This window comes from Elephantulus edwardii, unplaced genomic scaffold (genome assembly GCF_000299155.1).
Source record: "Elephantulus edwardii isolate Elephantulus edwardi_28Jun2011 unplaced genomic scaffold, EleEdw1.0 scaffold00526, whole genome shotgun sequence".
Taxonomy (NCBI): domain Eukaryota; kingdom Metazoa; phylum Chordata; class Mammalia; order Macroscelidea; family Macroscelididae; genus Elephantulus; species Elephantulus edwardii.
In genome coordinates, this window is record NW_006400276.1 from 190,523 (window position 1) to 218,169 (window position 27,647).

Genomic DNA, 27,647 nt, shown 5'->3' on the forward strand with positions numbered 1-27,647 from the left:
TCAATATGACAGCAGCAACTTCAAAGAGTAGACAACAACCTTAAGGTGACAAGAACCATAGTTTGAGGAACAACTCAGGAAAGGAGGGTGAGGATACTTGTGAGACACAAAGAACGTAATCACAGAATAGCACATGTTCAAACAGTTCAACTGGTGAACATCCTGCTGCATAAACTCTCAACAATAACACAAAATTTTAGAAACAATTATAATACCAAGATCTCAGGAAATATGAATGGGGTACTGACTGCACCGGCCACAAGAGATCAGAGTTTTGGTGACAGCTATTCTGTTGCTGTTATGTGCTGTCAAATCGCTTGTGACTCATAGCAACCTTATGTACAACAGCCATAAACTCTGTTCTATCCTGTGCCAATCTTATTGTCTCTGATACAAATACCCACACAGATATACCTTTCCCAATTTTGAACCATGCAGTGTTTCCTTGCTCTGATGACTGCCTCCAAGTACAGGTTTCTCATAAGCACAATCAAGTGTTCTGGGATTCCCATTCTTCTAAGAGTCAGCCACAGTTTGTTGTGATCCACACTGTCAAATGTCTTTACACAGGCAATGAACAAACCTAGACATTCCTCTAGTACTCCTTGCTTTCAGCCAAGATCCAGCTAACATTAGCTATAATGTCCCTACTACCATGGCCTCTTATAAACCCAGCCTGCAGTTCAGGCAGTTCTCTGTTGATGTTCTGTTCCAGTTGTTTTTGGATAATCTTCAGCAGAATCTTGCTTGCATGTGATATTAGTGATATTGTTAAACAGTTCACCTTTCTTTGCAATGAGAACAAATATAGATCTCTTCCAGTCAGTTGGCCAGGTGGCTGCCCTCCAGATTTCTTGGCACAACTTGGTGAGGACAGACAGGGCAGCATCTTGTTGAAATTTATCAGCTGGTACGTTGTTGATTCCTGGGGCCTTGTTTTTGCAAATTCTTTCAGAGCAGCTTGAGCTTCTTCCTTTATCACCACAGGCTCTTGCTCATGCATTGTTTCATAAAATTCTTCTATGTCCACCAATTCCTTTAGTTACAATGACTGTACACTCTTTCCACCTTCTTTTAATGCTTCCTGGATCGTTTAATATTCTTCCCAAATCATCCTTAAGTATTGCAACTCAAGGCTTGAATTTGTTCTCCAGTTCCTTCAGCTTATGTATTATCAAGTCAGAACCAACCCACCGCTGATTCTCTGGTGGGTTTTCAGAGTTAATTGCATGGGAGGAGATGGCCCATCCTTCTCCTTCAGAGCAGCGGGTGGCCTGGAACCACGTGCCCTCAGGATGGCAACACAGCTTCTTGCCACTAGAGCAAACCAAATCCACTGCAGTTGAGTTCAATCACAGCAACCCTCCATCAGGTTTCTGAAGATGTAAATTTACTAAGAGAAGAGGATGCCTTTGTACTTTGGAGCACATGATGGATTCAAATCACTGACTTTTGGTTTGCACCCTAGCACTTAACATACTACATCATCAGAGCTCCTTGTGCAATAACAGAAGAATATAACCAATGTCACTGAACAGTATGTGTAGACATCTCTGAATTATGCTGCATATACTTTCACCCAAAAAAGAATTATAAAAGTTATCTACTGTCGAGTCGCCTGTGACTCACAGTGACCCTATATACAACTGCCCTAAACCCTGCTCTATCCTGTGTCCATCTTATTTTCTCTGACATACCTAACCCCATTATCCCGGTCACTGAATCAATCCATCTCAGAAGGTCTTCCTCTTCTGCACTGTCCCTCCACCTTCCCAAGTATGACGTCCCTCGCCAAGGACTGATTTCTCCTTGCAACATGTCCAAAGTATGTCAGACAAAGCTTCAGAATCCTTGCCTCCAAGGAGTAGCCTGGCTTCACCCTCTCAAGGATGAACTTGTTCATTCTTTTAGCAGTCCATGGTATATTCAATACTCTTCTTCAACACCACAGCTCAAAAGCATCGATTCTCCTTCTATCATCCCTAGTCATTGTCCAGCTCTCTGATGCAAAGCAAGTGACTGCAAAGACTATGGCCTGTATCTGGCATACTTAAGTCTCCAGACTGACAGCACGGCTCTTCAGTACTTTGGAGATGTCTCTGACAGCAGATTTCCCCAACGCACTACAACTTTTAATTTCCTGGCTGCTGGTGCCAAGAGTGTTGATTGTGTAGCCAAGCAAACTAAAGCTATTTACAATCTCTATCTTTTCACCATGCATCACAATGCTGCCAATTGGTCCAGTGGTGAGAATCTTTGTCTTTTTTTTTTTTTAGGGTTTTTTAAATTAATTTTAATGAACATTAACAGAGATTTTGGATTTCCATTCATTCACTGTTGCACTTTTCTCCCTGCCCACCCTTCCCCCCAGTTTGCTCCTCTCTTTGAAAAGTAAAAGAAAAATTCCTTCATTGTTATACAATTCCCCCCCGCCCCCTCCCCCCAAGATTCTTTGTTTTCTTGATGTTAAGCTTCAATCCTTACTGAAGGCTGCAGCCCTTGACCTTCTGCAGCAAGTGTTTCAGGTTCTCAGTTTCAGCAAGCAGGGTTGTGTCATCTGCATAACACAGACTGTTGATGAGTCTACCTCCAATCCTGATGCCACATTTCTCCTCATAGAGCCCAGCCTCTCGGATAATCTGTTCTTAATATAGCTTGAAAAGATATGGAGATAGGACAAATCCTTGATGCACACCCTTCCCAATTTTGAACCATGCGGTATTTACTTGCTCTGTTCTGACAAATGCCTCCTGGTCCAAGTATAGGTTTTGCATTAGCACAATCAAGTATTCTGGGATTCACATTCTTCTCAGAGTCAGCCACAGTTTGTTGTGATCCACACAATCAAACGCCTTTGCATACTCAATGAAACACAGGTAAGACATTCTCTGGTACTCTCTGCTTTCAGCCAATATTCATCTAACAATAGTTATAACATCCCTAATACCATGACCTCTTCTAAATCCAGCTTGCGCTTCAAGCAGTTCTCTGATGATGTGCTGTTCCAGTCATTTTTCGATAAACTTCAGCGGAATTTTGCTTGCATGTAATAGTAAAGGTACCGTTTGATAATTTCCACAGTCTGTTGGATCATCTTCCTTTGGAATTGGAACAAATACAGATCTCTTCCAGTCAGTAGGCCAGGTGGCTGTCCTCCAGATTTCTTGGCACAACTTTGGTGAGCTCATCCAGGGGCAATGTCTGTTTGTAGAAATATGTGAATCAGTATGCCTTCAATTTTTGGGGTCTTGTTTTTTGCCAGTTCTTTCAGAGCAGCTTGAACTTCTTCCTTCATCACCACAGGCTCTTACTCATATGTTGTTTCATGAAATTCTTCTGTGTCCATCAATTCCTGTTGGTACAATGACTCTATACTCTTTCCATCTTCTTTTAATGCATCCTGTATCATTTAATATTCTGCCCAAAGCATCCTTCAGTATTGCAACTTGAGGTTTGAATTTGTTCTTCAGTTCCTTCAGCTTAAGAAATGCTGAGCGAGTTAGGCCCTTTTGATTTTCTGACTCCAGCTTCTTGCACATTTCATTGTAACATTTTACTTTGCCTTCCCCCACTGCCCTCTGAAATCTTCTGTTCAACTCCTTAATATCTTGATTTCTTCCCTCTGCTTTGGCTTGTTGGCACTCCAGTGCAATATTTAGAGTTTCTTCTGACATCTTTCTTGGCCTTTCTTCCTCCTCTTTGTAATGACCTTTTGCATTCTTCCTGGATGATATTCTTGATACTCTCCCACAGCTCATCCGGTCTTCACTCATTAATGTCCAAGGCCTCAAACCTTTTACCTGAGATGGTTTTGAAATTCAGGTGGGATAGACTCAACATCAAATTTTGGTTTCTGGGGAATTGATTTATTTAATTTTCCTCACCTTCAGCTTGAACTTGCATTGGAGTAGTTGGTGGTCTGTTCCACAATCAGTAACTGGCCTACTTTGCATAGCTGATACTGAGCTTCTCCAGAGATTCTTTCCATAGATGTAATCAATCGGATTCCTATGCATACCATCAGGTGAAATCCATTTGTATAGCCTGCGTATGTGTTTCTTATAAAAGTATTTGTGCCGCTGCCCCTCCCAAAACTGAAGCCAAAGCAAAGGCATTAAAGACCAAGAAGGCAGTCCTGAAGGGCATCCACAGCAAAAAAAAAAAAAAAAAAAAAGATCTGCACGTCACCCACCTTCTGGCAGCCTAAGACACTGAGATTCTGAAGGCAGCCTAAATAGTCCCGGAAGTGCGCCCCCAAGAGAAACAAGCTTGACCACTATGCCATCATCAAATATCCCCTGACCACTGAGTCAGCCATGAAGAAGATAGAAGATAACAACACACTCACTTGTGTTCATTATGGATGTCAAGGCAAACAAGCACCAATTTAAACAAGCTGTAAAGAAGCTCTATGACACTGATGTGGCCAAGGTCAACACTTTGATTAGGTTTGATGAAGAGAAGGTGGCCTATATTCAACTTGCTTCTGGCCTATCATGCCTTGGATGTTGCCAAAATAACTGGGATCATCTAAACTGAGTCCAGCTGGCTAATTCTAAATACAATTTTTTTCTCTCCATTTTTTTAAAAAAAAAAGGCCAGGCGCAATATGGACCCGCATGGTGCGAGGAGAGGTGCTTCTCCGTGTCCACCATGTACAACTTGGGCATGGGCAAGACATCACTGGAACAGCGGGTGACGGAGGAGGCAGCCTACCTCTGAGCTGTCTTCGCTGCCCAGACGGACGCCCTTTGAACCCCAAATCCCACCTAAACAAAGCAGTGAGCAACGTGATCTCCTGCCTCACGTATGGGCACCGCTTCAAGTATGACGACCCCACCTTCCTCAAGATCTTGGAGATGGTGGAGAAAGCCCTGAAAGGTCCCGGCTTCCTACATGAGGTGCTGAATCTGGCCTCCTCCTACTGCATATCCCAGGGCTGGCCGACAAGGTCTTCTCAGGACCAAAGGCCTTCATGGACCTGTTTGATGGGCTGATAACAAATTTAACTAACAAGTTAAAAGTGCATGAGTCAAAAACTGAAAAGCGGCTGTGCGGTGTTTGGCGAGCTGGGGACTTCTGTCTCTGTTCGGCAAGATGGGGTTTGTTAAAGTTGTCAAGAATAAGGCCTACTTCAAGAGATACCAAGTGAAATTTAGAAGACGACGTGAGGATAAAACTGATTACTATGCTCGGAAACGCTTGGTAATTCAGGATAAAAATAAGTACAACACACCTAAATACAGGATGATAGTTCGTGTAACCAACAGAGATATAATTTGCCAGATTGCTTATGCCCGTATAGAAGGGGATATGACAGTCTGCGCAGCCTATGCTCATGAACTTCCTAAGTATGGTGTGAAAGTTGGCTTGACAAATTATGCTGCAGCATATTGTACTGGCCTGCTGCTGGCCCGCAGGCTTCTCAATAGGTTTGGCATGGATAAGATCCAAGTGGAGGTAACTGAAGATGAATACAATGTGGAAAGCATTGATGGCCAACCAGGTGCCTTCACCTGCTATTTGGATGCAGGCCTTGCCAGAACTACCACAGGAAATAAAGTGTTTGGGGCTCTGAAGGGAGCTGTGGATGGAGGCTTGTCTATTCCTCATAGTACCAAGCGATTCCCTGGTTATGATTCAGAAAGCAAGGAATTCAATGCAGAAGTACATCGGAAACACATCATGGGTCAGAATGTTGCGGAATATATGCGTTACCTAATGGAAGAAGATGAAGATGCTTATAAGAAACAGTTCTCTCAATACATAAAGAACAACGTAGCTCCAGACATGATGGAGATGTATAAGAAAGCACATGCTGCCATACGAGCGAATCCAGTCTATAAGAAGAAGCCTAAGAAAGATGTTAAAAAGAAGAGGTGGAATCGCCCCAAAATGTCTCTTGCCCAGAAGAAAGATCGGGTAGCTCAGAACAAAGCAAGCTTCCTCAGAGCTCAGGAGCGGGCTGCTGATAGCTAAACCAATTTTCTGTGAAGATTTTTCAGATAAACACAATAAATTTATTGTTCAAGCAAAAAAAAAAAAATTGAAAAGCAATAATATTCTGAGTAGAGGTTCTAATAGTGGCACAAATCAAGTTACAGAGGTAAGGTGGTTCCATTGCCATCCTTACTCTAACTTAATTTTTTTTTTAAATTTGTTATTAATTTCAGTGAAAATTTACAGAGGCTTTGGATTTCCATTCATTCATTGTTGTAGATTTGTCCCCTCCCAAGGCTCCCCCCGCCACCAGACATTACCCTCTTGGAAAAGTAAAAGATTCTTTCATTATTTTACAAACCCTCCCCCAGGTCTACTCCACCATGTAGCCATCACTCTAGACTCCTGTGATGACAGAAATACCTAATCACATATCTCTTTTAAACAGTTTTCTCCCTTCTCTGTTTCAGTGCAGTATACATTATTGAACCCATCTTACTCAGTCTCTCCCCAACCCCAAGGACAGTCCCATTCTACAACAGTGGCACCATGCAATATTTGTTCTTTTGTGACTGGGATTTCTCACTCAGCATAATGTTCTCCAGAGTCAACCATTTTGAATAATATCGCATGAGTTCCTTGTTTTTTAATGCAGCATAGTATTCCATTGTGCGAATATACCACAGCTTCGCTAGCCATTCATTTGTTGATGGGCACTTAGGTTGTTTCCAACTCCTTGCTATTGTGAACAAAGCTGCAATAAACATGGGTGTGCATATATCTGCTTGGATGTCAGCTATGGTCTCTTCAGGGTATATTCCCAGTAGTGGTATTGCTGGGTCAAATGGTATCTCTATTTGCAACTTTTTGAGAAAGCGCCATACCGCTTTCCACAGGGGTTGCACCATTTTACACTCCCACCAACAGTGAATAAGGGTTCCAGTTTCTCCACAACCTCGCCAGCATTTATTGCTTGCTGTTCTGTTAAATTTTGCTGTTTTGACTGGGGTGAGATGATATCTCATAGTTGTTTTAGATGGGCTGATAACAGAGCATCGGGAGACCCGGGAGGCCACCCAGCCACCCTGGGACTTGACTGATGCCTTCCTGGATGAGATGGAGAAGGCCAAGGGGAACCCTCAAAGCAGCTTTAACAAGGAGAACCTGCGCCTGATGGTGGCCGACTTGTTTTTCCCAAGGACAGTGACCACATCAACCACACTGTTCTGGGCCCTCATGCTCAGGCTCCTGCACCCCGATGTACAGCGCCATGTCCAGGAGATCGACGAGGTGATAGGGGAGGGCCGGACTCCTGAGATGGCTGACCAGACCCACATGCCCTACACCACAGCTGTCATCCATGAAGTGCAGCACTTTGGGGGCCTAGTGCCACTGCGTGTGCCTCACATGATGTCCTGTGACACTGAAGTGTAAGGCTTCCTCATCCCCAAGGGGTCAATGCTCATCATCAACCTGCCATTAGTGCTGACGGATGGGAGCATCTGGAAGAAGCCCTTCCGCTTCCACCCAGAACACCTCCTGAACGATCAAGGCCACATTTTGAAGCTGGAAGCCTTCATGCCATTCTCAGCAGGCCGCAGCTCTTGCCTTGGGGAAGCCCTGGATCGCATGGAGTTCTTCCTCTTCACCTGCTTCCTGAAGCACTTCAGCTTCTCCGTGCCCCCTGGACAGCCTCAGCCCAGCGACCATGCCATCTATAACATGCTGGCAGCTCCAGCCCCCTACCAGCTGTGTGCTATGCCCCGCTAAAACCTCCCCAGTTTCATCCTGACCAATAGTAAACCAGTCTTAGGGGCCAGATCACGTTCTTCCTGCACCTCTGACTCCATTATCCCAATAGGTGAGGGAAATCAGGTGGACAGAGAGTGAGGTACCAGGGTTGAGAGGCTTAGGCCAGTAGGAGCCAGACCTTTCCCTGAGAAGGGCACCTTTCAAACCACCTCCCTGAATCTATCTCCCCAATAGAGGACTTATACCCACCCCAGACCTTTAGAAAAATGTAGAACCAGGCAAAAATCTTTCTGGTAAATTATTTCTTCTTTGCAATTCTAACAAATCTATTCGTCAACTATGAATAAAGATCTATTTAGACATGTCAAGTTTCCTAAATAACTCCCCTCAGGAGTGGCAGCAGCCCCCCAAAAATAAAAATATATATTTGCAATGTACAAATCACTGAATATGCAGAATTCTATCATTCTATCTCTAGCTTAATTTCTGTCACTAAGTCCATGTTTTCCAACTACTGATCCTTCTCTGTTCTCAACTTTTGCATTCCAGTCACCCATTACTATTAATGCATTTTGATTGCATGTTTGATCTATTTCTGACTGTAAAAGTTGGTAGAAATCTTCTATTTCTTCCTCTTTGGCTCTTGTTGATGCACATATATGAATGATGGTGGTATTCACTGGACTTCCTTGTATGGGTATGGATATTATCCTGTCACAACATTGTATTTCAAGATAGATCTAGAAATGACTTTAACTATGAAAGCAACCCCATTTTTCCCTCATCTTTTTGTCTCTAGCATAGTAAATTTTATGATATTCTGACTCAAAATGTCCCCTGCCAGTCCATCTCATTTCGCCAGTACTTAGTATGTCAATATTTATGCATTCCATTTCCTCCATAACAATATCCAATTTTCCTACATTCATGGTTCTTACGTTCTGTGTTCTAATTACTAGAGTCTGCTAACAGCTGTTCCTCCTTGTTTGCACACATGAGGGCTCAGCCTTAGTTGCCATATCTGATAGTCTAAGTGTGCTCTGTTGTTTGTACACAGGGTTTTCAAAGGCTTGCTATTTCAGAAGTGGATGGCCAATCCTTCTTCCTAGTCTGTCTTAATTTGATTGCTCAGATATAGAACCTTATCTGACAGATAAGCATTTTATAGAGATTAAAAGATATTCCTCAGTAATAGAAAAAACCAAGATTGCATGTTGTCCCCACCCTTGCCAGGTGTGTTTTGAGCCACCCCTTTTGCTCCACCAACATTTACATCTGCTCTCACCTACTCCATTCAATGTCCCTCTTCCCTATCAAGCCCTTTATATGATGGCCTATATGTCAAACTTTCTGGGCTTCTGTAATTCCTAATGCCTCAAGCTAGCTTCGTTTAATAAGCTTTAAAGAACTGTTATTACAGAAGGGGTAGTAAGTGTATGGGGAGTTGGAAACATCAGAAATGGCTAATGGTCAGAGAAGCACAATACAGTAGATGTAGCTAATGTCACTAGATTGTATGCTTTTAAATTGGTTAAATGTAATTTTTTTGTTATGTATATTTTACCACAATGACTTTTTTTTTTAAGGGAGGGAGGAAAAAGGAGGAGAAAAACAGAAATAAGAAAGTTAGGCTTGGCAACAAGAGGCCTGAAGGTAGTATCGGATGGTGTCTAGAAAGCCAGGCGGCACTAGCTGGCTTTCTGCCCTCCGGACTTGCTCCCTGCCTCTTCCTTTCCAAGAAGAGCACTATTCTGCGAGCAAAGACACTACTGTTCTTCCAGGAAGAGTCACTCCTAGGCTGTCTTTCTTCCCCTCTAACCTGACCTCATCATTTTCTAAAAGGAAATCTTTTGGCTCCAGGTAGGTACCCATGACTCACCTTCACCCCCCTCCCAGGCCCTACCAACAAAAGCCTAAGAAGTGGATACAACCAGAGGCCACTCAGATTCTAGTTTATTGTGGTTCACTGATGAAATTATTTTCTCTAGAAAAGAGTTGTTGTTGTTATGTGCCATCGAGTCGTTTCCGACTCATAGCGACCCTATGCACAACAGCTCTAAACCCTGCTCTATCCTGTGCCAACTGTACCGCCTCTGACACACCCATCCCGATTACCCCAGTCACCGAATCAATCCATCTCATAGAGGGTCTTCCCCTCCTGCGCTGTCCCTCAACCCTCCCAAGCATGATGTCCCTCTCCAAGGACCCGTCCCTCCTGGCAACATGTCCAAAGTATGTCAGACGAAGCCCCAGAATCCTTGCCTCCAAGGAGCAGCTTGGTTTAATCCTCTCCAAGATGGATCTGTTTGTTTTCCTGGCAGTCCATGGTACATTCAGTACCCTTCTCCAGCACCACAGCTCAAAAGCATCCACTCTCCTTCTGTCCTCCCTAGTCATTGTCCAACTCTCTGATGCATAACAAGCGATTGCAAATACCATGGCCTGTATCAGGCGCACCTTAGTCTCCAGAGAGACACTGTTGTTCCTGAGTATGTTTGAGAGGTCCCTAACGGCAGACTTTCCCATCACGATACGCTTTTTGATTTCCTGACTGCTGGTACCAAGAGTGTTAACTGTGGAGCCGAGCAAAGTGAAGCTGTGAACACTCTCAATCTCTTCATCATCCATCCTGACGCTGCCAATTGGTCCAGTGGCGAGAATCTTTGTCTTCTTGACGTTGAGCCTCAGTCCATACTGAAGGCTGCAGTCCTTGACCCTTCGCAGCAAGTGCATGAGGTCCTCCTCAGTTTCAGCAAGCAAGGTTGTGTCATCTGCATAACGGAGATTGTTGATAGATCTTCCACCAATCCTGATGCCACAATTCTCCTCATAGAGCCCAGCCTCTCGGATAATCTGCTCTGCATACATGTTGAAAAGGCATGGAGACAGGATGCATCCCTGGCGTACACCCTTCCCTATTTTGAACCATGCAGTGTTACCCTGCTCTGTTCTGACTACTGCCTCTTGGTCCAAGTATAGGTTTTGTATTAGCACAATTAAATGTTCTGGGATTCCCATTCTTCTCAGAGTCAGCCACAGTTTGTTATGATCCACACAGTCAAATGCCTCTGCATAATCAATGAAACACAGATAGACATTCTTCTGGTATTCCCTGCTTTCAGCCAAGATCCATCTAACATCAGCAACAATATCCCTAGTACCACAACACCTGCTAAACCCAGCCTGGACTTCCGGCAGTTCTCTGCTGATGTGCTGTTCTAATCATTTTTGGATGATCTTCAGCAGAATCTTGCTTGCATGTAAAATCAATGACACTGGGTAGAGTACAAATTTTAAAAAATCTGAAAACTCACAGGCTGAATTCAGCCAGACAGGTTTTGTGTGTTTTAACATAAAAACAAAACAAGATGATTTTGTAAATTGCTACCTAACTTGGGAGGGACTAGAGTGTATTCTGCTAAGTGAACTAACTCAGTCCCATAAGGACAAATACTATTATAAGGCCATTACTGTAGAAACACATAACTAATATAATGTGTATGAGGATTTAAGTGAGGGGGGAAGAGAGGTGGGGATGTGTGGAGGGTAATCAATCATTGGGTCCTATGGTTTGATGGGTGGAGACAGGTGGGTTGAGGAGGCGGAGCAGATCAGTGTGAGGGGTAATGTATACAAACTTTGTAGGTAAACCAGTGTAAAGTTTTAAAAAACCAAAATAAAAAAGGAGAACAAGAGGATACTTTACAATTCAAAATTGGAAAATGTTTTAAGCAGGGTATCTTTCACTTTACTAATTCAATTTGTGCAGAGTACATAATATAAAAAGTTGGATTACATGAAGAAGAACACAGCATAAGAATTGGAGGACCTGTAATATGCACATCTTCGTGGAAAAATGGAAACTTGAAGTACTTACTGATAAAGATTAAAATTACTAAAAAAAAAGATTAAAATTACAGTGTTAAGTATGGATTACATATGAATATAAAAAAAAATAAAAATGTTCACAAATGGACCAAGAAAAAAGTAAAATCAATGCTCATGGAGGCAGTAATAAAAAATAAAATTGTATTATTTTTCTCTAAAATATAAATTTTCTATTAAAAATAAAAGTTAAACACAAATTCCACATGACCCAGCTACTGCACCCAAGAAAATAAGAACTGAGACACAGAGATTTGCAATGCTTTTAATACATTCTGAGTTGTGTAACCATCTATACAATATAACTTTAGGATGTTTTTATCACTCGAAAAAGAAACCCTGTACCTTTCACACAACCTTATCAAACCCCTAATCCTTTGGCAACCACTAATATACTTTCTGTCTGTGTCTGTACAGAGTACCTGTTATTCACATCTCATAAAAATGGAATCACACATTATGGTCTTTATTGACTCAGCAGGCTTTCTGGGTTGATCCAAGTTGTGATGTGTATCAGGATTTCATTTCTCTTGATAGTATTTCATTGTATGTATGTAGTATATTTTGCTTATCCATTTATCTGCTGAAGAACTAAAAGTCAGAGGATCACTGTTATTCTTTAACAATTGTGAACAGTGCTCCAACAGGCATCCATGTATACCAGTATCTTTTTATAATCGTGAAGACAAAGAGGAAGAAGTAAATAAAGACGAAGTCAAATTCCATTAACCTAAAGCAGGTTCTATCTGGGTCTATGCTGTTTAACTCACTTCACTACAAGGTATCTCTATTCTACAATAATTCTGCAACAGGAAAAATACCTCACTTGGGTGTATCCGACCTGAAAGTTAAGTTATAAAATGAACTTGGGTCCTCAGCAACTCTCCATGATTCTCTAGAACCACATCTGGGATAAGGATGGGATAAGGAAACAGGTGGCATGAGAAGCTGCTCTATGCACTTCAGATTCAAAAGCAGTTCCCTAGAGAGTCCAAAACTATTCTGGTTCTAAGGCAGAATGCTCTCTCAAACATCCTGAAAGAGCCTTGTATGGTAGCAAAGTGCGGCTACTTGAGGTAATTAAAAAAAAATGCCTGCCAAGTTTGCTCAGGCTCCAAATAGGTCCACAAGTGCCAGCAGAGACTAAAAAATGCCTGCCAAGTTTGCCCAGGCCCAAGGAGGCCCACAAGTGCCAGCAGAGACTACAGGTACAAATGCAGATCAGAGGTGTAGAGGCTGAGAAAACAGCCCTACAGCTCCCCAGACTCTCTGCACCCTTCACACATACAGTCCTCCCTGCCTGCCTCTTCCCACTCTCAACCCAACTGGATGCGATGCCAAATGCAACTGTGTCACATCCACCGCTGAGCTCACAAAGTTACTAACATTTTTAAGAAACACTATGACACAGAAGGACATGGCAAACACAGACATCTAGGACCGTGACAATTTTAGGACATGATACAGTCTTTTCCATCCACTTAGTAAATATTTGACTTAATTTATTACAGCTATCAAGTGACTTTCTGCCTTGGCATTAATTGTCAGTCCTGTCTTTTCCCCTCTTCCCTCAATACATCTTCATGTATTTTCTAACTTGTACAAAAATGTTACCAAATGTGTGCTGAGTTCAAGTGAGTCCTGTTCCACACACACGGCTAGCAATAGGATATACAGGGCTTGACACAAATTCTAGTTATGTCACTTGTTACTTGCACCTCACACTCTCTCTAGACTTGGTTTTTGTGTTCATGGGGTGAAAATTTTACCCCCCAGTTTGCAGCACTGCTTACTATGAAGGTGACATGAGATAATTTCCACAAAGAGCCGACAGAGCGTCTGGCAGACTGTTCTCCCAGCATGGCCATGGCAGCAGGAAGGACTGAGCATCTAACCCCTTCCATCAAGAAGGGGTTTTGAACTCCAGAGTCTACCACCTTTAATACTGGATGTCACTATTTGGGTATGGTATTTAATTTTTAAATGTTTATGGAATTTGCCACAGACAGATTGTGAGCTTAGCCACAAAACTGACTAAGAACCCAAAACCCACTGTGGTTACCAATTACTCAAACAGTATGAATTTCCCTTAATAGTTTTTTAAAGTCACAAATGTTGTTGTTGTTGTTATGTGCCATCAAGTTGCTTGCAACTCATAGCGACCCTACGTACAAGAGCTCTAAATGCTGTTCTATCCTGTGCCAACTTAGCCATCTCAAACGCACTTATTCCCACCACTCCAGTCACAAAATAGATCCATCTCACCAAAGGTCTTCCTCTCCTTCACTTCCCCTCCACTCTGCCAAACATGATGTCCCTTTCCAAGGACCAGTCCCTCCTTGCAACATGCCCAAAATATGTCAGACGAAGCTTCAGAATCCTGACTCCAGGGAACACTCTGGCTTCACCCTCTCCAGAACAAACCTGTTTTAAACAGTCTTCCAAGTATCCTGAAAAAAAATCTACAACCAGGAGAAGATAAAATAGATGAATGGGACCTTCTAAAAATCAAATCCCTATGTTGTTGTTGTTATGTGCCATTGAGTCACTTGCGACTCACAGCGACCCTATGTACAACAGCCCTAAACTCTACTCTGTCTTGTGACAATTGCACTCTCTGACACTCCCATCCCAATTACCCCAGTCACCAAATCAATCTACCTCATAGAGGGCCTTCCCCTCCTGTGCTTTCCCTCCACCCTCCCCAGCATGATGTCCTTCTCCAAGGACCAGTCTCTTCTTACAACATGTCCAAACTATGTTAGACGGAGCCTCAGAATCCTTGCCTCCAAAGATCCACCATGCACACCCTAAAATTTATCTAACAGGTTAAAAAGGGAAGCCACAGACTGTGAAAAAGTACTTGGTAATGGCATGTCAGATGAAGGACGTATATTTAGAATTTATAAAATACTTGAGCACCACAATAAGATAAAAGTAAACAAACCAATTGAAAAATGGGCACAGGATATGAACAGACACTTCACCAAAGAAGACATTCAGATGATCAACAAGACATGAAGAAATGTTAAAACTCCCTAGCTCTAAGAGAGATGCAAATCAAAACAACTATGAAATATCATCTCAACCCAGTAAGAATAGCAAAATTTAACAAAACAGCAAGCAACAAAAGCTGGCAAGGTTGTGGAGAAACTCGAACACTTATTCACTGTTGTATGGAGTGTAAAATGGTGCAACCACCATGGAAGGCGGTGTGGAGCTTTTTCAAAAAGTTGCAAACAGAGATACCATTTAACCCAGCAATTCCACTACTGGAAATATACCTCAAAGAGACCATAACTGACATCCAAGCAGAAATATGCACACCCATGTTTATCGCAGCTTTGTTCACAACAGCAAGGAGTTGGAAACAACCTAAGTGCCCATCAACAAACAAATGGATAGAGAATACTATGCTGCATTGAAAAACAAGGAACTCATGCAGTATTATTCAAAATGGATGACCCTAGAAGACATTATGCCAAGTGAAATGCCTCAGCCACAAAAAAACAAGTAACTGCAAAGTGCCACTGTTGTAGAAAGAGACTGACATCAGGATTGGGGTAAGACTGAGAAAAACTGGATAAATTATGTATACTGCATTGAAATAGATGAGGGAGAGAACAGTTTAAAAGCGATATATGGTAGGGTATTATGGTTATTATCACAAGAGTCCAGAATGAAGGCTGCATAGTGGAGTGTATTCGGGGCAGGGGTAGGTAGGGGGGATTATATATCAATGAATGAATTTTTCTTTTACTTTTCAAAGAGAAGATTGAACTGGGCGGGGCAGGGAGAAAAGTGCAACAATGAATGAGTGGAAATCCAAAATCTCTGTAAATGGTCATTAAAATTAATAATTTTTTTTAATCCTAAAATGCATGCTTCATACTGTTATATTTTCACCCGTTTATTTCCTTTATTTTTATATGGATTTTTGTTTAGGCTGCAATGATTAGCTTTTTTAACTCCTACACTTGCTATCTTCAGTTAACTTCTTTGGGCATACTTACTAAGAAATGTAGTATATAAGACACAGATTTTTGGTTTGTTTTTTACAAACAGCTTCATATTGAAGCTGAGATTTACCATAAACAAGTCAAATTGCAAATCTGGTATGCTGCGTCTTGTGACATAAAGCTATTGCCAGAATCTTAGTAAATGCAATGTTGTAAAAGTCTGAGGTCTATTATTCTTCCTCTGTCATATTTTACTAAGACTTTGTACTTTCTATCAGTTGCTGAATTGTTTATTGCTAAAGTAAAAGAAATTGATAAATCATTTTCACTTGAAATTTTCATATATCCAGGTAATATGAAATATGATTTGATGTACTGTTAATGCTTGTTACATAGGGTGTGACAATTATAATGGTTTATGTACAAAAGATTTTGGCATGCATGACAAGGCTGAATAAATAGCTACTTTACTTAAAAATAACACCCTTGAGGGAGGATCACAAGTAAAATTTTAAAGATGATAATATGTAAGTCTTGTCTCTAGTTTTTAACAGTAAAAAGAACATATTTTGTAGTAAGGTTCTTCAAATTTTATCTATTTATAAGTTTCATCTATTTTTTTTGTTTCATAACAAAAAGATCGCGCGCGCGTGTGTGTGTGTGTGTGTGTATATATATTCTTGAGTGAAAAAAATTCACTATCAATCAGGTGTAAGCTGTGTGGTCCTTTTGATTTCATAATTAGGTGTACACTTTGATTTAATTAACAATCAGGTGTAAAACAAGTTGTGGGCTAGAAGCCTCTTGTTTAAACCAATAGGACCCAGTGGAACTGATTTACTATTAGATTTATAAACTAAATTGTCAGTTTTGTCTGGGGAGAATACTGTTCTAATTGGTATAGTACTCAGTTTGTTGTACTGAGGTAACTTGTGGGTTGCTGTGATACTGAAAGCTGTGCCACTGGTGTGTCAAATGCCACAAGGGTTACCCATGGTGGACAGGTTGTAGTAGAGCTCCCAGATTATGAAAGACACATCAGAGAGTTGGACAATGTCTAGGGATGACAGAAAGAGAATTGATGCCTTTGAGCTGTGGTACTGAAGAAGATTGTTGAATATATCATGGACTGCTAGGAGAACTTAACAGGTTCGTCCTGGAGAAGGTGAACCAGGCTGCTCCTCGGAGGCAAGGATTCTGAAGCTTCATCATGACATACTTTGGACATGTTACAAGGGGGATCAGTCCTTGGAGAGTGACATAATGCTTAGGAGGGTAGAGGGACAGTGCAGGAGAGGAAGACTCTCGATGAGATGGACTAATTCCATCACAGGGGCAATGGGGTTCGGTATGTCAGAGACAATAAGGTTGGCACAGGATAGAGCAGGCTTTAGGGCTTTTGTACAGAGGGTCACTATGAGTCACAAGCAACTCGACTACACATAACAACAACAACAACAATAGGAAGCAGGATTGGCCATCCACTTCTTAAATAACAGGCCTCTGAAAACCCTATAAAGGTGAAAGAAAGCCGATAGGTATATTAGTAGTGGTACAGCCCAGATTGGAAGTCAGCTGAAATGAGAAAAAATAATGGCAAACATTGCTTAATAATTGGAACATGTAATGTACATAGCTCAAATTTTTGAAAACTAGAACTTGTAAAAATTTACACCAACACTCTAGGCATTGGTGAGATGAAAATGGACTAGCTTTGGCCACTCTGAATAAGATAACCGTATAGTATGACGGGAATGAAAAACAGAAGAATGGTGTTTCATTCATAGCCAAAAAGTCAATTTCAAGTTCTGTCCTGAAGTTCCACGTTGTTGAAGGCTGGTAGTGAGGTCCTTATTCCTGATGGTAGCCTAATGGGATGGCAAAACTGACCAACCCCCTCCTTATGATGTCACATACCTTTTTTGCATGGTCGTATCTCTGGTGCCCTAGAGGTAGGAAGCTGCACAGACAACACAAAGGTTTTCAGTTCAAATCCACCAGCTTCTCCACGGGAAAAAGATAAGCAATCTCCCTCTATGTAATATATAGCCTATGAAAACCTGCTGGAGGGTCAGCTAGGGGTCAGCTCTGACTCAATGGCATGTAACAACAACAACAATCCACCTTACAGGGTTCCATGCATCTTATCTGAATTATTGCCTAGTTTTCTAATACCCCTTGTGGGCTACAGGTACCACTTTTGCATATTCCCAGCCAATCACTTGGTGGGAGTCATAAGACCATAGCTAGAAGTGCCTGAAACATGTTTTCTTACTTAAGCTTTGGGTATGTGTTGCCCTGGTCATTGTAACATGAGTAAAGGTCTTGGTTTAGTGTCATATTTCAGTTCTAGGACTCTATACTGTTGGCCTTGCCCAAAGTGGCCCCAAAGAGCAAGAGCAAACTCTGGTGTTAATCAATGGGCTTAGAGAGGCGCTGCCCTCACTCAGAGAGCTTGTCTGAAGCATTCATGGTGGTGTTACACAGGCTGGCTACGGAACCAGTAATGCGCCCTATATTCAACCTGCCTTCACCCCAAGTGTAGTCCTGACCGGTTCAGGGAACAATTTCTACTTAATAGGAAAACTCCTTGTAAACCTGCAATATTGCTTTGATAACCTTTACGCTTGACTTTCACTGTTTATTTTTACATTCATGGACATAATACTGTTATTCTCCAGAGATGTAGTAAATATTCCCTGCCTGCAGTAAGGACTTTAGGCTGTGTTCTCCAAAAAAGGAACCCAACTCCAGTGTGACCGCTATCCTGTCTGTAGTAGAAATTTTCATGGGACTTCTTTCTTTTCCTTACAATACCAGCACATTCTACTTTTTAGTCCTAATGTCATACGAAATATTATCCAGGCACCTCCAAAGTGTTAGTCCTCACAGTTCAGTCTCAATAACTGGATGGTTGTGGCAGTGTATGCTCTGCATTGATGCCAATACCATGTTATCCCCAACAGCTACCTGCTTGCGCTCATGAGACCAAGCCAAAGGGAATTGTGGACCTAGAGAAAGATAGCTGACTGAAATTCCTGGTAACCAAAGAAAGTTCAGGGAGCTCTGCTCTGGGAACTCAGGTCTTGACATAAACCAATGATCTTCCTCTGCAAGGCTCTTTCTAAACTTAGTTTGCTACTGGACATAACAAAGGGTCAAAGAGGCACACAGGGAGAGTTAATTCTCAAATTGCTGAGGAGTCTAACACCCACTCTGGGGTTCAGACATGCCTGATAGGTCTGTCCTCCAAGGCAAAGCCAGGAATCATTTCTCTGTTTGTAATTTCAAATGAATTCCACTCCCTGTCCCGATCCCCACCCCACCCCCAAACACACAAAATACACAACCTCTAATCTAGTCACTTCCAAAATTACTCTGATCAAAGACCAAAGATATTTTATGACAAACTCCCTCTGTTGCTCATTCACTATGATAAATAGGAAAAAGAGAGGAGGAATAAGGAAACATTTTTTTAGAAAAGGAACTTATGATGTTAGGTAATACAAAATTAAGGCTTCATCATACTAAAAAAACTCCACTGTCATCCAGTTGGAAATGACTCACTGAGTTTTCCAAAGTAGTTTTCTAGTCGCCCAGGAGGAAACCATTTCTCTTTCTCTTTCAGAGCCACTGGTGAATCTGAACTAACAAGAGGCATCAACTTTGTGTTATCAGGAAAACTCCCTACCCACCACAGCTCCCTAAGGAAACACTGTTGTTGTTAAATGCAACAAGTCAACTACAGCTCACAGTGACCCTGTGGACAATGGATCTGAACCTTGCCCTTTCTTGTGCCATCCTCATCATCTCTGTCCCACTCAAGCTTATTGTGGCAGTCACTGTGTCAATACATCTTGCTGACCTCATCCCAAAACAGAAGTAGAGAGAATATCAATCACATCACAAAGATACAGTTAGTGTGTGATCGTGGACCCGTATTAAGTCCTTACATGTATGAGCTATAATAAGCACCTTAACATCACTGTTAAAACTGAACAGATGGCTCTGGAAAAGGACAGGAACCTCTGGCTCACCTCTCCAGAACCCTGTTCTCACTTGTACAGCAAAAAAAAAATGAACTCTAGGCAGGATGTAGGCAACTTATTCTACATGGTGAGGCTAAACTTTTTAGGACAGTTTCAATTTGAAAATGTGCTACTGTTGCCACAGCCAAGCAAAGTGCCCTAGCACTACCAGCACATGGGCATCCTAACATTGTGCTCTAGGCTGCCTCTCACACTGGGCTAAGAGCCGATTTCTTAAGAGACTATGGAATAGTTGCAGAGGAAGAAGCCATCAATACAAGGTCCACACAGAGTAAACATGACTGAAGTCGATTTAGGCATCACTGCTGTGCTAGTTGTGTGTGGGCGTGCATGGACATACACATGTACACATATAACAATGTGCACATTTGTATGTGCACATTCAATCATGTACACCCATACAAACTCTCACAGATGTACACATGTGTATACACAAACTTTCCCTCACGCACACACCTCCCACTTACACTCAAAATGAAGAAGAAAGGCTGTAAAGTTTGGAGTTGGGTCATACTTTAGATCAGACAAAGTAGTAAGATTAAATGAGAATAAAAAGAAACTACAACATTTCACCTAATTGGTTTTTAGTATAGCCTCTGAGGAAATAGTAGTAAACACACATCTAGTTAAGATACATGCAAAAAATCAGCTCAATGGCAGAACAGGAAGAGCTCATGTCCCTTTCGTTCAGTGAGCAGCAGTGCAAGGAACACTGATCCCATGATGCAGAGTCCTTTAAGCTTACATGAAAATTAAGCTAAGATTACACTCAATGAGCAACATCAGATCAGTGGGAAATAAGAGGCAACTTTGGGAATAGAGTTCACAAACATCTGTATGTTTTCACACATAAATGCACACATACACACACTAGGGCCAGATCAAGCACTCATGCCCAACTATACCATGGATGTGTGCCAGCCGTGTCTAACACATCAGCTGAAGACCCAGAGAAAAGGTACTTTTTTCCTCCAAACCTCCACAGTGTTAGAATTGACCTTTCCTAACTGGCAAGTTATGCACACTCTCACACACTCCATCAGAGATGATTCTGACTCACAGGGACCCTCCATTAATAACCAAGGCCGTAAATCTGACAAGGCCTAAGTTCTTACCAGGCTTGAGTCGAAGAGACTTCTTGCCTCAATACTTACTCTTGCGTGTGATACCTGAAGAAGATGCCTCAAAGAGAAAACCTGGGTTTGAAGAGTCATCTTCACAAATAGCCATGAGTTCTCCAAAACACTTAAGACGCCCACAAAAAGGCTTCTGTGCTCACCCACACATCAGGGTGACCACCGTGAGAGGGAGAACACTTACCATCTCATCCAGGGCGTAGCGAAGAAGGCCATGCTCATAGAGGATGAAGAACCTCCGCTGCCATTTCTGGAATGGAGCACAGAGTGTATGGTTAAGAGGATTGTGGCCCCAGATTTTGGCCTGTTGAGTTTCCATGACTGACTAACCCATGACTCAGAGGCAACAGCTGAACAGCTTCCATTTCTAGGACAGGTGGCAGGAAAAGAGGAGCTCAAGATCTAAGAATCATGACTAGTTGGCCAACACTGGACTGGAAGGAGAGCCAACCACTCGGTGTTTTTACATACATTATCTGATATAACAAGAAGTGCTTACCCATCCCATTTTAATTTGTAATATCCTTGAGAGTAAAATCAATCAATGACTCAGAAGTCTTTCAAACTCCTTATGGTATACAGAGGAGTCCTTAGATAGTGCAAATAGTTAAGCAGGTGGCTACAAACCAAAACGGTTGACAGTGTAAATCTATCCAGAGGCACATCTAAAGAAAAGGCTCATGATCTGCTTTTGAAAGGTCAGAGGCACAGAAAACTTTAAGAAACACAGTCCAGCTCTGTATACATCAGTTGTCAAGAGTGGTAACTGACTTTATTACAACAATCTGGGACAAGTGTTGCATTGCAAGGAGGGATGGGTGAATAAAATGTACAACAATGAAAAAAAAATTAAAAGATTTTTGATGTTTTTTTAAAAAAAAAGAGTTGGCATTGCCTATGACAAATGGTCTTCCTGATAGTTAATACAGTTTATCACATGGCATGTAGTAAAATCTAATGAAATTAGACATGATTATGTGATAATCCAAGGCACTGTTGCAGCTCTTCTTAAAAAAACCCTGAGAAACTCCTATAAGGAAATTTTCCAGAAGATCAATGATGTGGTGGCACATTTTTAAAAAAATCTGAAAACTCATTGCTATTGAGTGGGAATGGACTTATACCTGAACCTACAGTGGATTTTTATAGACTGCAAATCATATGGGAGAAGAATGACTGTCTGTAGCTGGTGGATTCAAATGGCCTCCCTTTGGGATGGCAGCACAACTTCTCATCCCCTATACCATCAGAGATGGCACACTAATGGCAAAATTACACTCAGGCTCCAGGGTTCACTAATTCTGAAGAAGCTAAAAAATATTTTTAAGCAGCAGGAGCCTTAGGCAGTAGATACTGAACTTAATACTCAGGGTGTAGAGGGCACGCCCCCTGCCTACACTATAGCCAATATCATGTCCAAGGAGAATGTCAAATGTGGTCACATGCTGATGTCGAAAGGATTGTAAGAGGACACAGCTTACTCTTTGTAGAAAGGAGGGCTCATCCACAATGAGAGACTGCTAGTCACAAGCAATGACTGGCACACACAGCTACTTGAAAATCCCAGAGGCAGAATGAGGACCTAAGACCCATTTTCAACATTTCACAAAGCTCAACAAAATATATACTTTTACTGGTGATAAGGCCCCTAGAAAGAACTAAAGTATCTTTCTATTTGGTTGGGTCAGAATTTTATCTTTTTTAGCAAGGATCTTCCCAGTAAAAGTTGAAATGGAAACTCTGTTAGACAGTAACATTAAGACAGTGAAATATGTTTTTCTCTGGCAGCTGCAGCCTGAGGGGCAACACTGTGGTTCTTGTTCTCCCCACACAGCGAGTTGCACAAGTAGGGGCATTCACAAGCCTGCACAGAACCTGTTAGAGAACTATTTCCAATCTGGTGTCAAGGGAGAGGCCACTTGGACAGCTTCCGAGAAACATTTCTAAGGCTCCTATGTGTTGTGCTTGAAATCAAAACCCATTAAAAAAGGAATCCCAAAAACACAATGCAAAGTCTGTGGGATAGCCTATGAAGCACCACTGCCCACCCCAAGCATTTGATGTTAGGCTGCTGGGGGTAGTAGAGGCACTGGAGGGGAAGGGAATAGGCCAGCTGGGGTCCTGTGGGTGATATGAAGCAGATCCCAGAAGAAAGTACATGAGAAAGAAAAGATGGGCTCTGAAATGGGACAAAGATCCCCAAAAAGCTTCTTGACAAACTCAGCCAGCAAAGACCTGAGTGCTCCCAGCATCCTGTGCTGGTGAGGTCCTCACCGTGGGGCTGCCCTGGAGAGTGCCTACACCTACCTCAGGGAGAAAAAAAGACTCAAAAGGGAAAGAAAGTGCCCCATTTTGTTCCCCAGTGCTGAGCCCTGGATGGGGAGGGAACAGAAGGCAGGGCCTCAGAGAAGGAAGGAGGAACCTAATTAGCATACTTTAAAAAAATTCACCGAATGCCTTTTCGCCTTTTCCATTTTACTGTTTTCAGGGTCAAACTGGCAAACAGACAGTAGCCATGTGAAGGCATATCATCTAGAAGGACTATGTACAGTTGAGATTCCCTAACCCCACCCCTAGGGATCAATAAGTATGCCCAACAAGAGGTTTCTCATCTTGTTATTCAGGATTACTGCAAGCCTCCACCAACCGCTTCTGTTCTCACATTTGACTCTTAGAAGGGCCCCTTCCACTGGCTCCCCCACCCTCAAATCTTCACACCAAGAATTTTCTCTGGCTCTCATACCCGAGACCGGTGCACAGGGTTGTCAAAGTCAGTCCCATCAGGAGCCAGGAGCAGCCAGCCACCATAGATGGGTTTTGCCTGAGGAGGAAAAAAAAGAAGGACATGTTATCAGTGGCCTTGGACCAGAGGAAAAAAAGGACAGGTTCACTGAAACAGAGGTCACTTCTGCATGGCTGATCACAAGCATCTCATACCTTGAATCTCCAGGGAAATATTGGAGAGGAGGTGGTTCACTGAAAATTCTATAGCACCTGAAGCTGTTTCCTTTTTAGGTACAAAGAAATGCACAACCCTTCTGCAGTCCAAAAAATAGCAACCTATGCATACTGCCGTCACATCAATGCCGATTCAGGACAATTCTCCTTTAGGTTTCTGAGGTTATAAATCTTGACAGGAAGAGAGAATCCACCCTTCATCAAAGTGTGCTTGGTGAATCTGAACCATCAACTTTTCAGTTAGCAGCGCAACCTGCTCCACACTATGCCACAGGGCTCCTTTCTCGAGGGCCTGGGAAATGAAACAGTCTGAGGCTGTAAATCTTAACAGGAGGAGACACAGTCTAGGTATCACATGCATAGCTAGTAATTGGAAAGACTGGCCTGAATCAAATGCACTTTAGTCCTCAAACTTACATCAATCACTACCTCCTCAATAATTTGGAAAGGTCCCTAACTCACTGCAGCTGACTGCTGGTACCAAGAGTATTAACTGTGGATCCAAGGAAGATGCTGCTGCTGACAGTTTCAATCTCCTCTCCCATCCATCATGACACAGCCTATTGGTCCAGTGGTAAGATCTTTATTTTCTTGATGTGGAGACACAATCCATACTGAAGGCTGCATTCTTTGATCTTCTAAAACAAGTGGCCCTCAGGCCTGCACTTGATTGTGTTCAGTGATAATATTGTTCAAAGTCATGTAGCACTTGTCTGTCAATTTGCTGTACCTGTGATTACTGGTGTGTGAAATTCCAAAAGCATTTCCCATCAGGAACGGGTTTTGGTGGAGTTCCCTGTTTAAGACAGACTAGAAAGCAGGATGGGCCCTCTACTTCCTAAATAAAAGGCTTTTGAAACCCTGTGAAAACTAAACAAAGAGGATAGTTTAGATAAGGAGAGACACACATAGAGAAAAAGATTAGACAGACAGACAAAGTGGTACATATATTATGACAACTTTAAAACATTTTATCACCCCTAAAGGAAATTGGTTGTGTCATCTGCAAGCAGGGCTGTGTCATCTGCATAACGCAGATTGTTGATAGATCTTCCACCAATCTTGACGCCACATTTCTCCTCATAGAGCCCAGCCTCTCAGATGATCTGTTCTGCATATAGGTTGAAAAGGTATGGAGATAGGACGCATCCCTCGCCTATGCCCTTCCCAATTTTGAACCATGCAGTGTTCCCTTGCTCTGTTCTGACGACTGCCTCCTGGTCCAAGTATAGGTTTTGCATTAGCACGATCAAGTGTTCTGGGATTCCCATTCTTCTCAGAGTCAGCCACAGTTTGTTATGATCCACACAGTCAAATGCCTTTGCATAGTCAATGAAACACAGATATACCTCTGATAGTCCCTGCTTTCAGCTAAGATCCATCTAACATCAGCTACAATATCCCTAGTACCACAACCCTTTCTAAACCCAGCCTGGACTTCTGGCAGTTCTCTACTGATGTGCTATTCCAATCATTTTTTTATAATCTTCAGTAAAATCTTGCTTGCATGTGAAGTCAATAAGACTGATCTATAGTTTCCACACTCTGTTGGGTCACCTTTCTTTGGGATGGGAACAAATATAGATCTCTTCCAGTCAGTTGGCCAAGGACTGCAGCTTCCAATATGGATTGAGGCTCAATGTCAAGAAGACAAAGATTCTCACCACAGGGCCAACTGACAGCATCAGGATGGATGGTGAAGAGATTGAGATTGTTCACAGCTTTAGTTTGCTTGGCTCCACAGTCAACACTCTTGGCACCAGTATCCAGGAAATTAAAAGGTGTATTGCAATGGGAAAGTCTGCTGTTAGGGACCTCTCCAAAGTACTGAAGAGCAATGGTGTCTCTCTGGAGACTAAGGTGCATCTGATACAGGCCATGGTCTTTGAAATCACTTGTTATGCATCAGAGAGTTAGACAATGACTAAAGAGAATAGAAGGAGAATTGATGCCTTTGAGCTGTGGTGCTGGAGAAGAGTACTGAGAGTATCATGGACTGCTAGGAAAACAAACAGATTCATCCTCGAAATTGTTAAACCAGGTGGCTTCTTGGAGGCAAGGAGTCTGAGGCTCCATTTAACATACTTTGGACATGTTGTAAGGAGAGACCCGGTCCTTAGAGGAGGACATCATGCTTGGGAGGGTGGAGGGACAGTGCAGGAGGGGAAGGCCCTCTATGAGGTGGATTGATTCAGTGACTGGGGTAATTGGGATGGGAGTGTCAGAGACAGTGCGATTGGCACAAGACAGAGCAGAGTTTAGAGCTGTTGTACACAGGGTCGCTATGAGTCACAAGCGACTCGACGGCACATAACAACAACAAAGGAAATTGGTCGCTTCGCACCCTCACTGCCAGTCTCCTACAATAAAGCTCCTACTAGGAACCTCTGGAGGTAAATGCCTTTTTAAGAAGTGCTGCTAACCAAAGGCTGCTGGTCTCCAGTGGTCTGGATCCACTGGAAGATCTTCAGACCAAAGATGGATTGTCTCTTTCCACTGTGATTTACAGCCTGTGCAACCCAATGGCAGGGCCAAAGAGTTGCAACCAACTCATGAGAGCAGTGTGTTTGAGTTTAAAAGCTGCTACCAAAAGGTGGCATTACAGACAATATAATATTGAGGCATTAATCACAATGGTCTGAATCAGCCATCTGCTCTGGGAAAGAAGTATGTAGCACTCTGTGTCTGTAAAGATTTACAACCTTGGAAACACTATGGTGTCCTTTACTCTGTCCTACAGGTTCACTGTGTGTCAACCAACTTGAAAGCTTGAGTTTTAAAGTTTGTTTGGTTTTTAGCTGTTAATAAAAAAGGGAAAGGAACTGACACAAGCTTTACCATGTATGAACCTCAAAAGCGTCATGTCAGACACATCAGATCATATATTGTTGGTGTTAGGTGCTATGAGCATGAATCATAGAGACCCTACGAAGAGCATATCTGAACCCTCTCCTAATCATGCCATTCTCATCATCTCTGACACACTCAAAGCCTTTGCTGCAGTCATCGTGTCCATTCCTATGGCTGAGGGTCTTCCTCTCTATCACTAACCTTCCACCTTTCCTAGCATGATGACCCTCTCCAAGGAATAGCCTCTCGTAACAAATGCCCAAAGTATGTGAGACGAAGTTTTATCACCTTTGCCTCCAAAAAGCACTCTAGCTGCACCTTCTCTAAGGCGTGCCTGTTTGTTCTTTTGACAATGCATCGTATATTCAGCACTCTTCTCCAACACCACAGCTCAAAAGCATCAATTCTTTTTTTGCCATCCTTATTTCACTGTCCAGCTCTCAGTAGTATAGCAAGTGACTAAAAAGACCATAGCCTGAATCAGGTGCATCCTACTCTTCAAACTACCATCATTACTCCTCAGTCATTTGGAGAGGTTCCTGATGCAGACTTTCCCACTCCAGCATGTGTTTTGATGTTTTGTGGTTTGTTTTCTTTTTTTGGGGGGGGGGTGTTTCCAAAGTTTTTATATATTGTGTTTCACACTATTCTTCATTCACATTGTGTTTCATACAATCATCCTCATGCATTATGTTTTATAAAATTAATCACCATTGGACCTGGCCCATTATTACCCTATCTTTTTACCTGGATCCTTTTTCGTTTACTTCCCTCTCTCCCTTCACTCATCAAATCGTGCAACCCTGTGTTTTCACCCCTACCTCTCCTCATCCCTCTGCTCTTTCACCTCCCCCTCCTTGAGTTCCCATACATGTTTTACTAGTGTTTTGATTTCTTGACTGATAGTACCACAGGTGTTAACTGTGGGTCCAAGTAAGATGATATTGTTGAAGATTTCAATCTTTCCATCTACCATGATGTTGCCTCTTGATCCAGTGGTGAAAATTTATGTTTTTCTCACATGAAGAAGTAATCCATATTGAAGTCTGCAGTCTTTGATCTTTTGGAACAAGCACTTCAAGTCTTTATTACTGAGGGCGACGCAGCGCGAGGGCGAG

At 42.3% G+C, this 27,647-nt stretch overlaps 1 protein-coding gene and 3 pseudogenes across 1 annotated transcript in view; 3 read left to right on the forward strand and 1 right to left on the reverse strand.

The window, feature by feature from the left end:
- LOC102853881 overlaps window positions 1-4,997 on the forward strand; it is an 84,778-nt pseudogene extending 79,781 nt beyond the window's left edge.
- LOC102854287 overlaps window positions 1-7,710 on the forward strand; it is a 27,940-nt pseudogene extending 20,230 nt beyond the window's left edge.
- The window catches only part of MPRIP (myosin phosphatase Rho interacting protein), a 268,574-nt gene that overhangs the window by 154,802 nt on the left and 86,125 nt on the right, over window positions 1-27,647 (reverse strand). Inside the window, exons 2-3 of the mRNA XM_006903159.1 lie at window positions 23,465-23,542; window positions 20,906-20,971 (exon numbers count right to left, since the gene is read on the reverse strand). Coding sequence (XP_006903221.1) covers window positions 20,906-20,971; window positions 23,465-23,542 — 144 coding nt within the window. The remainder of the gene's footprint in view (window positions 1-20,905; window positions 20,972-23,464; window positions 23,543-27,647) is intronic.
- LOC102852638 lies at window positions 5,089-5,979 on the forward strand (annotated as a pseudogene).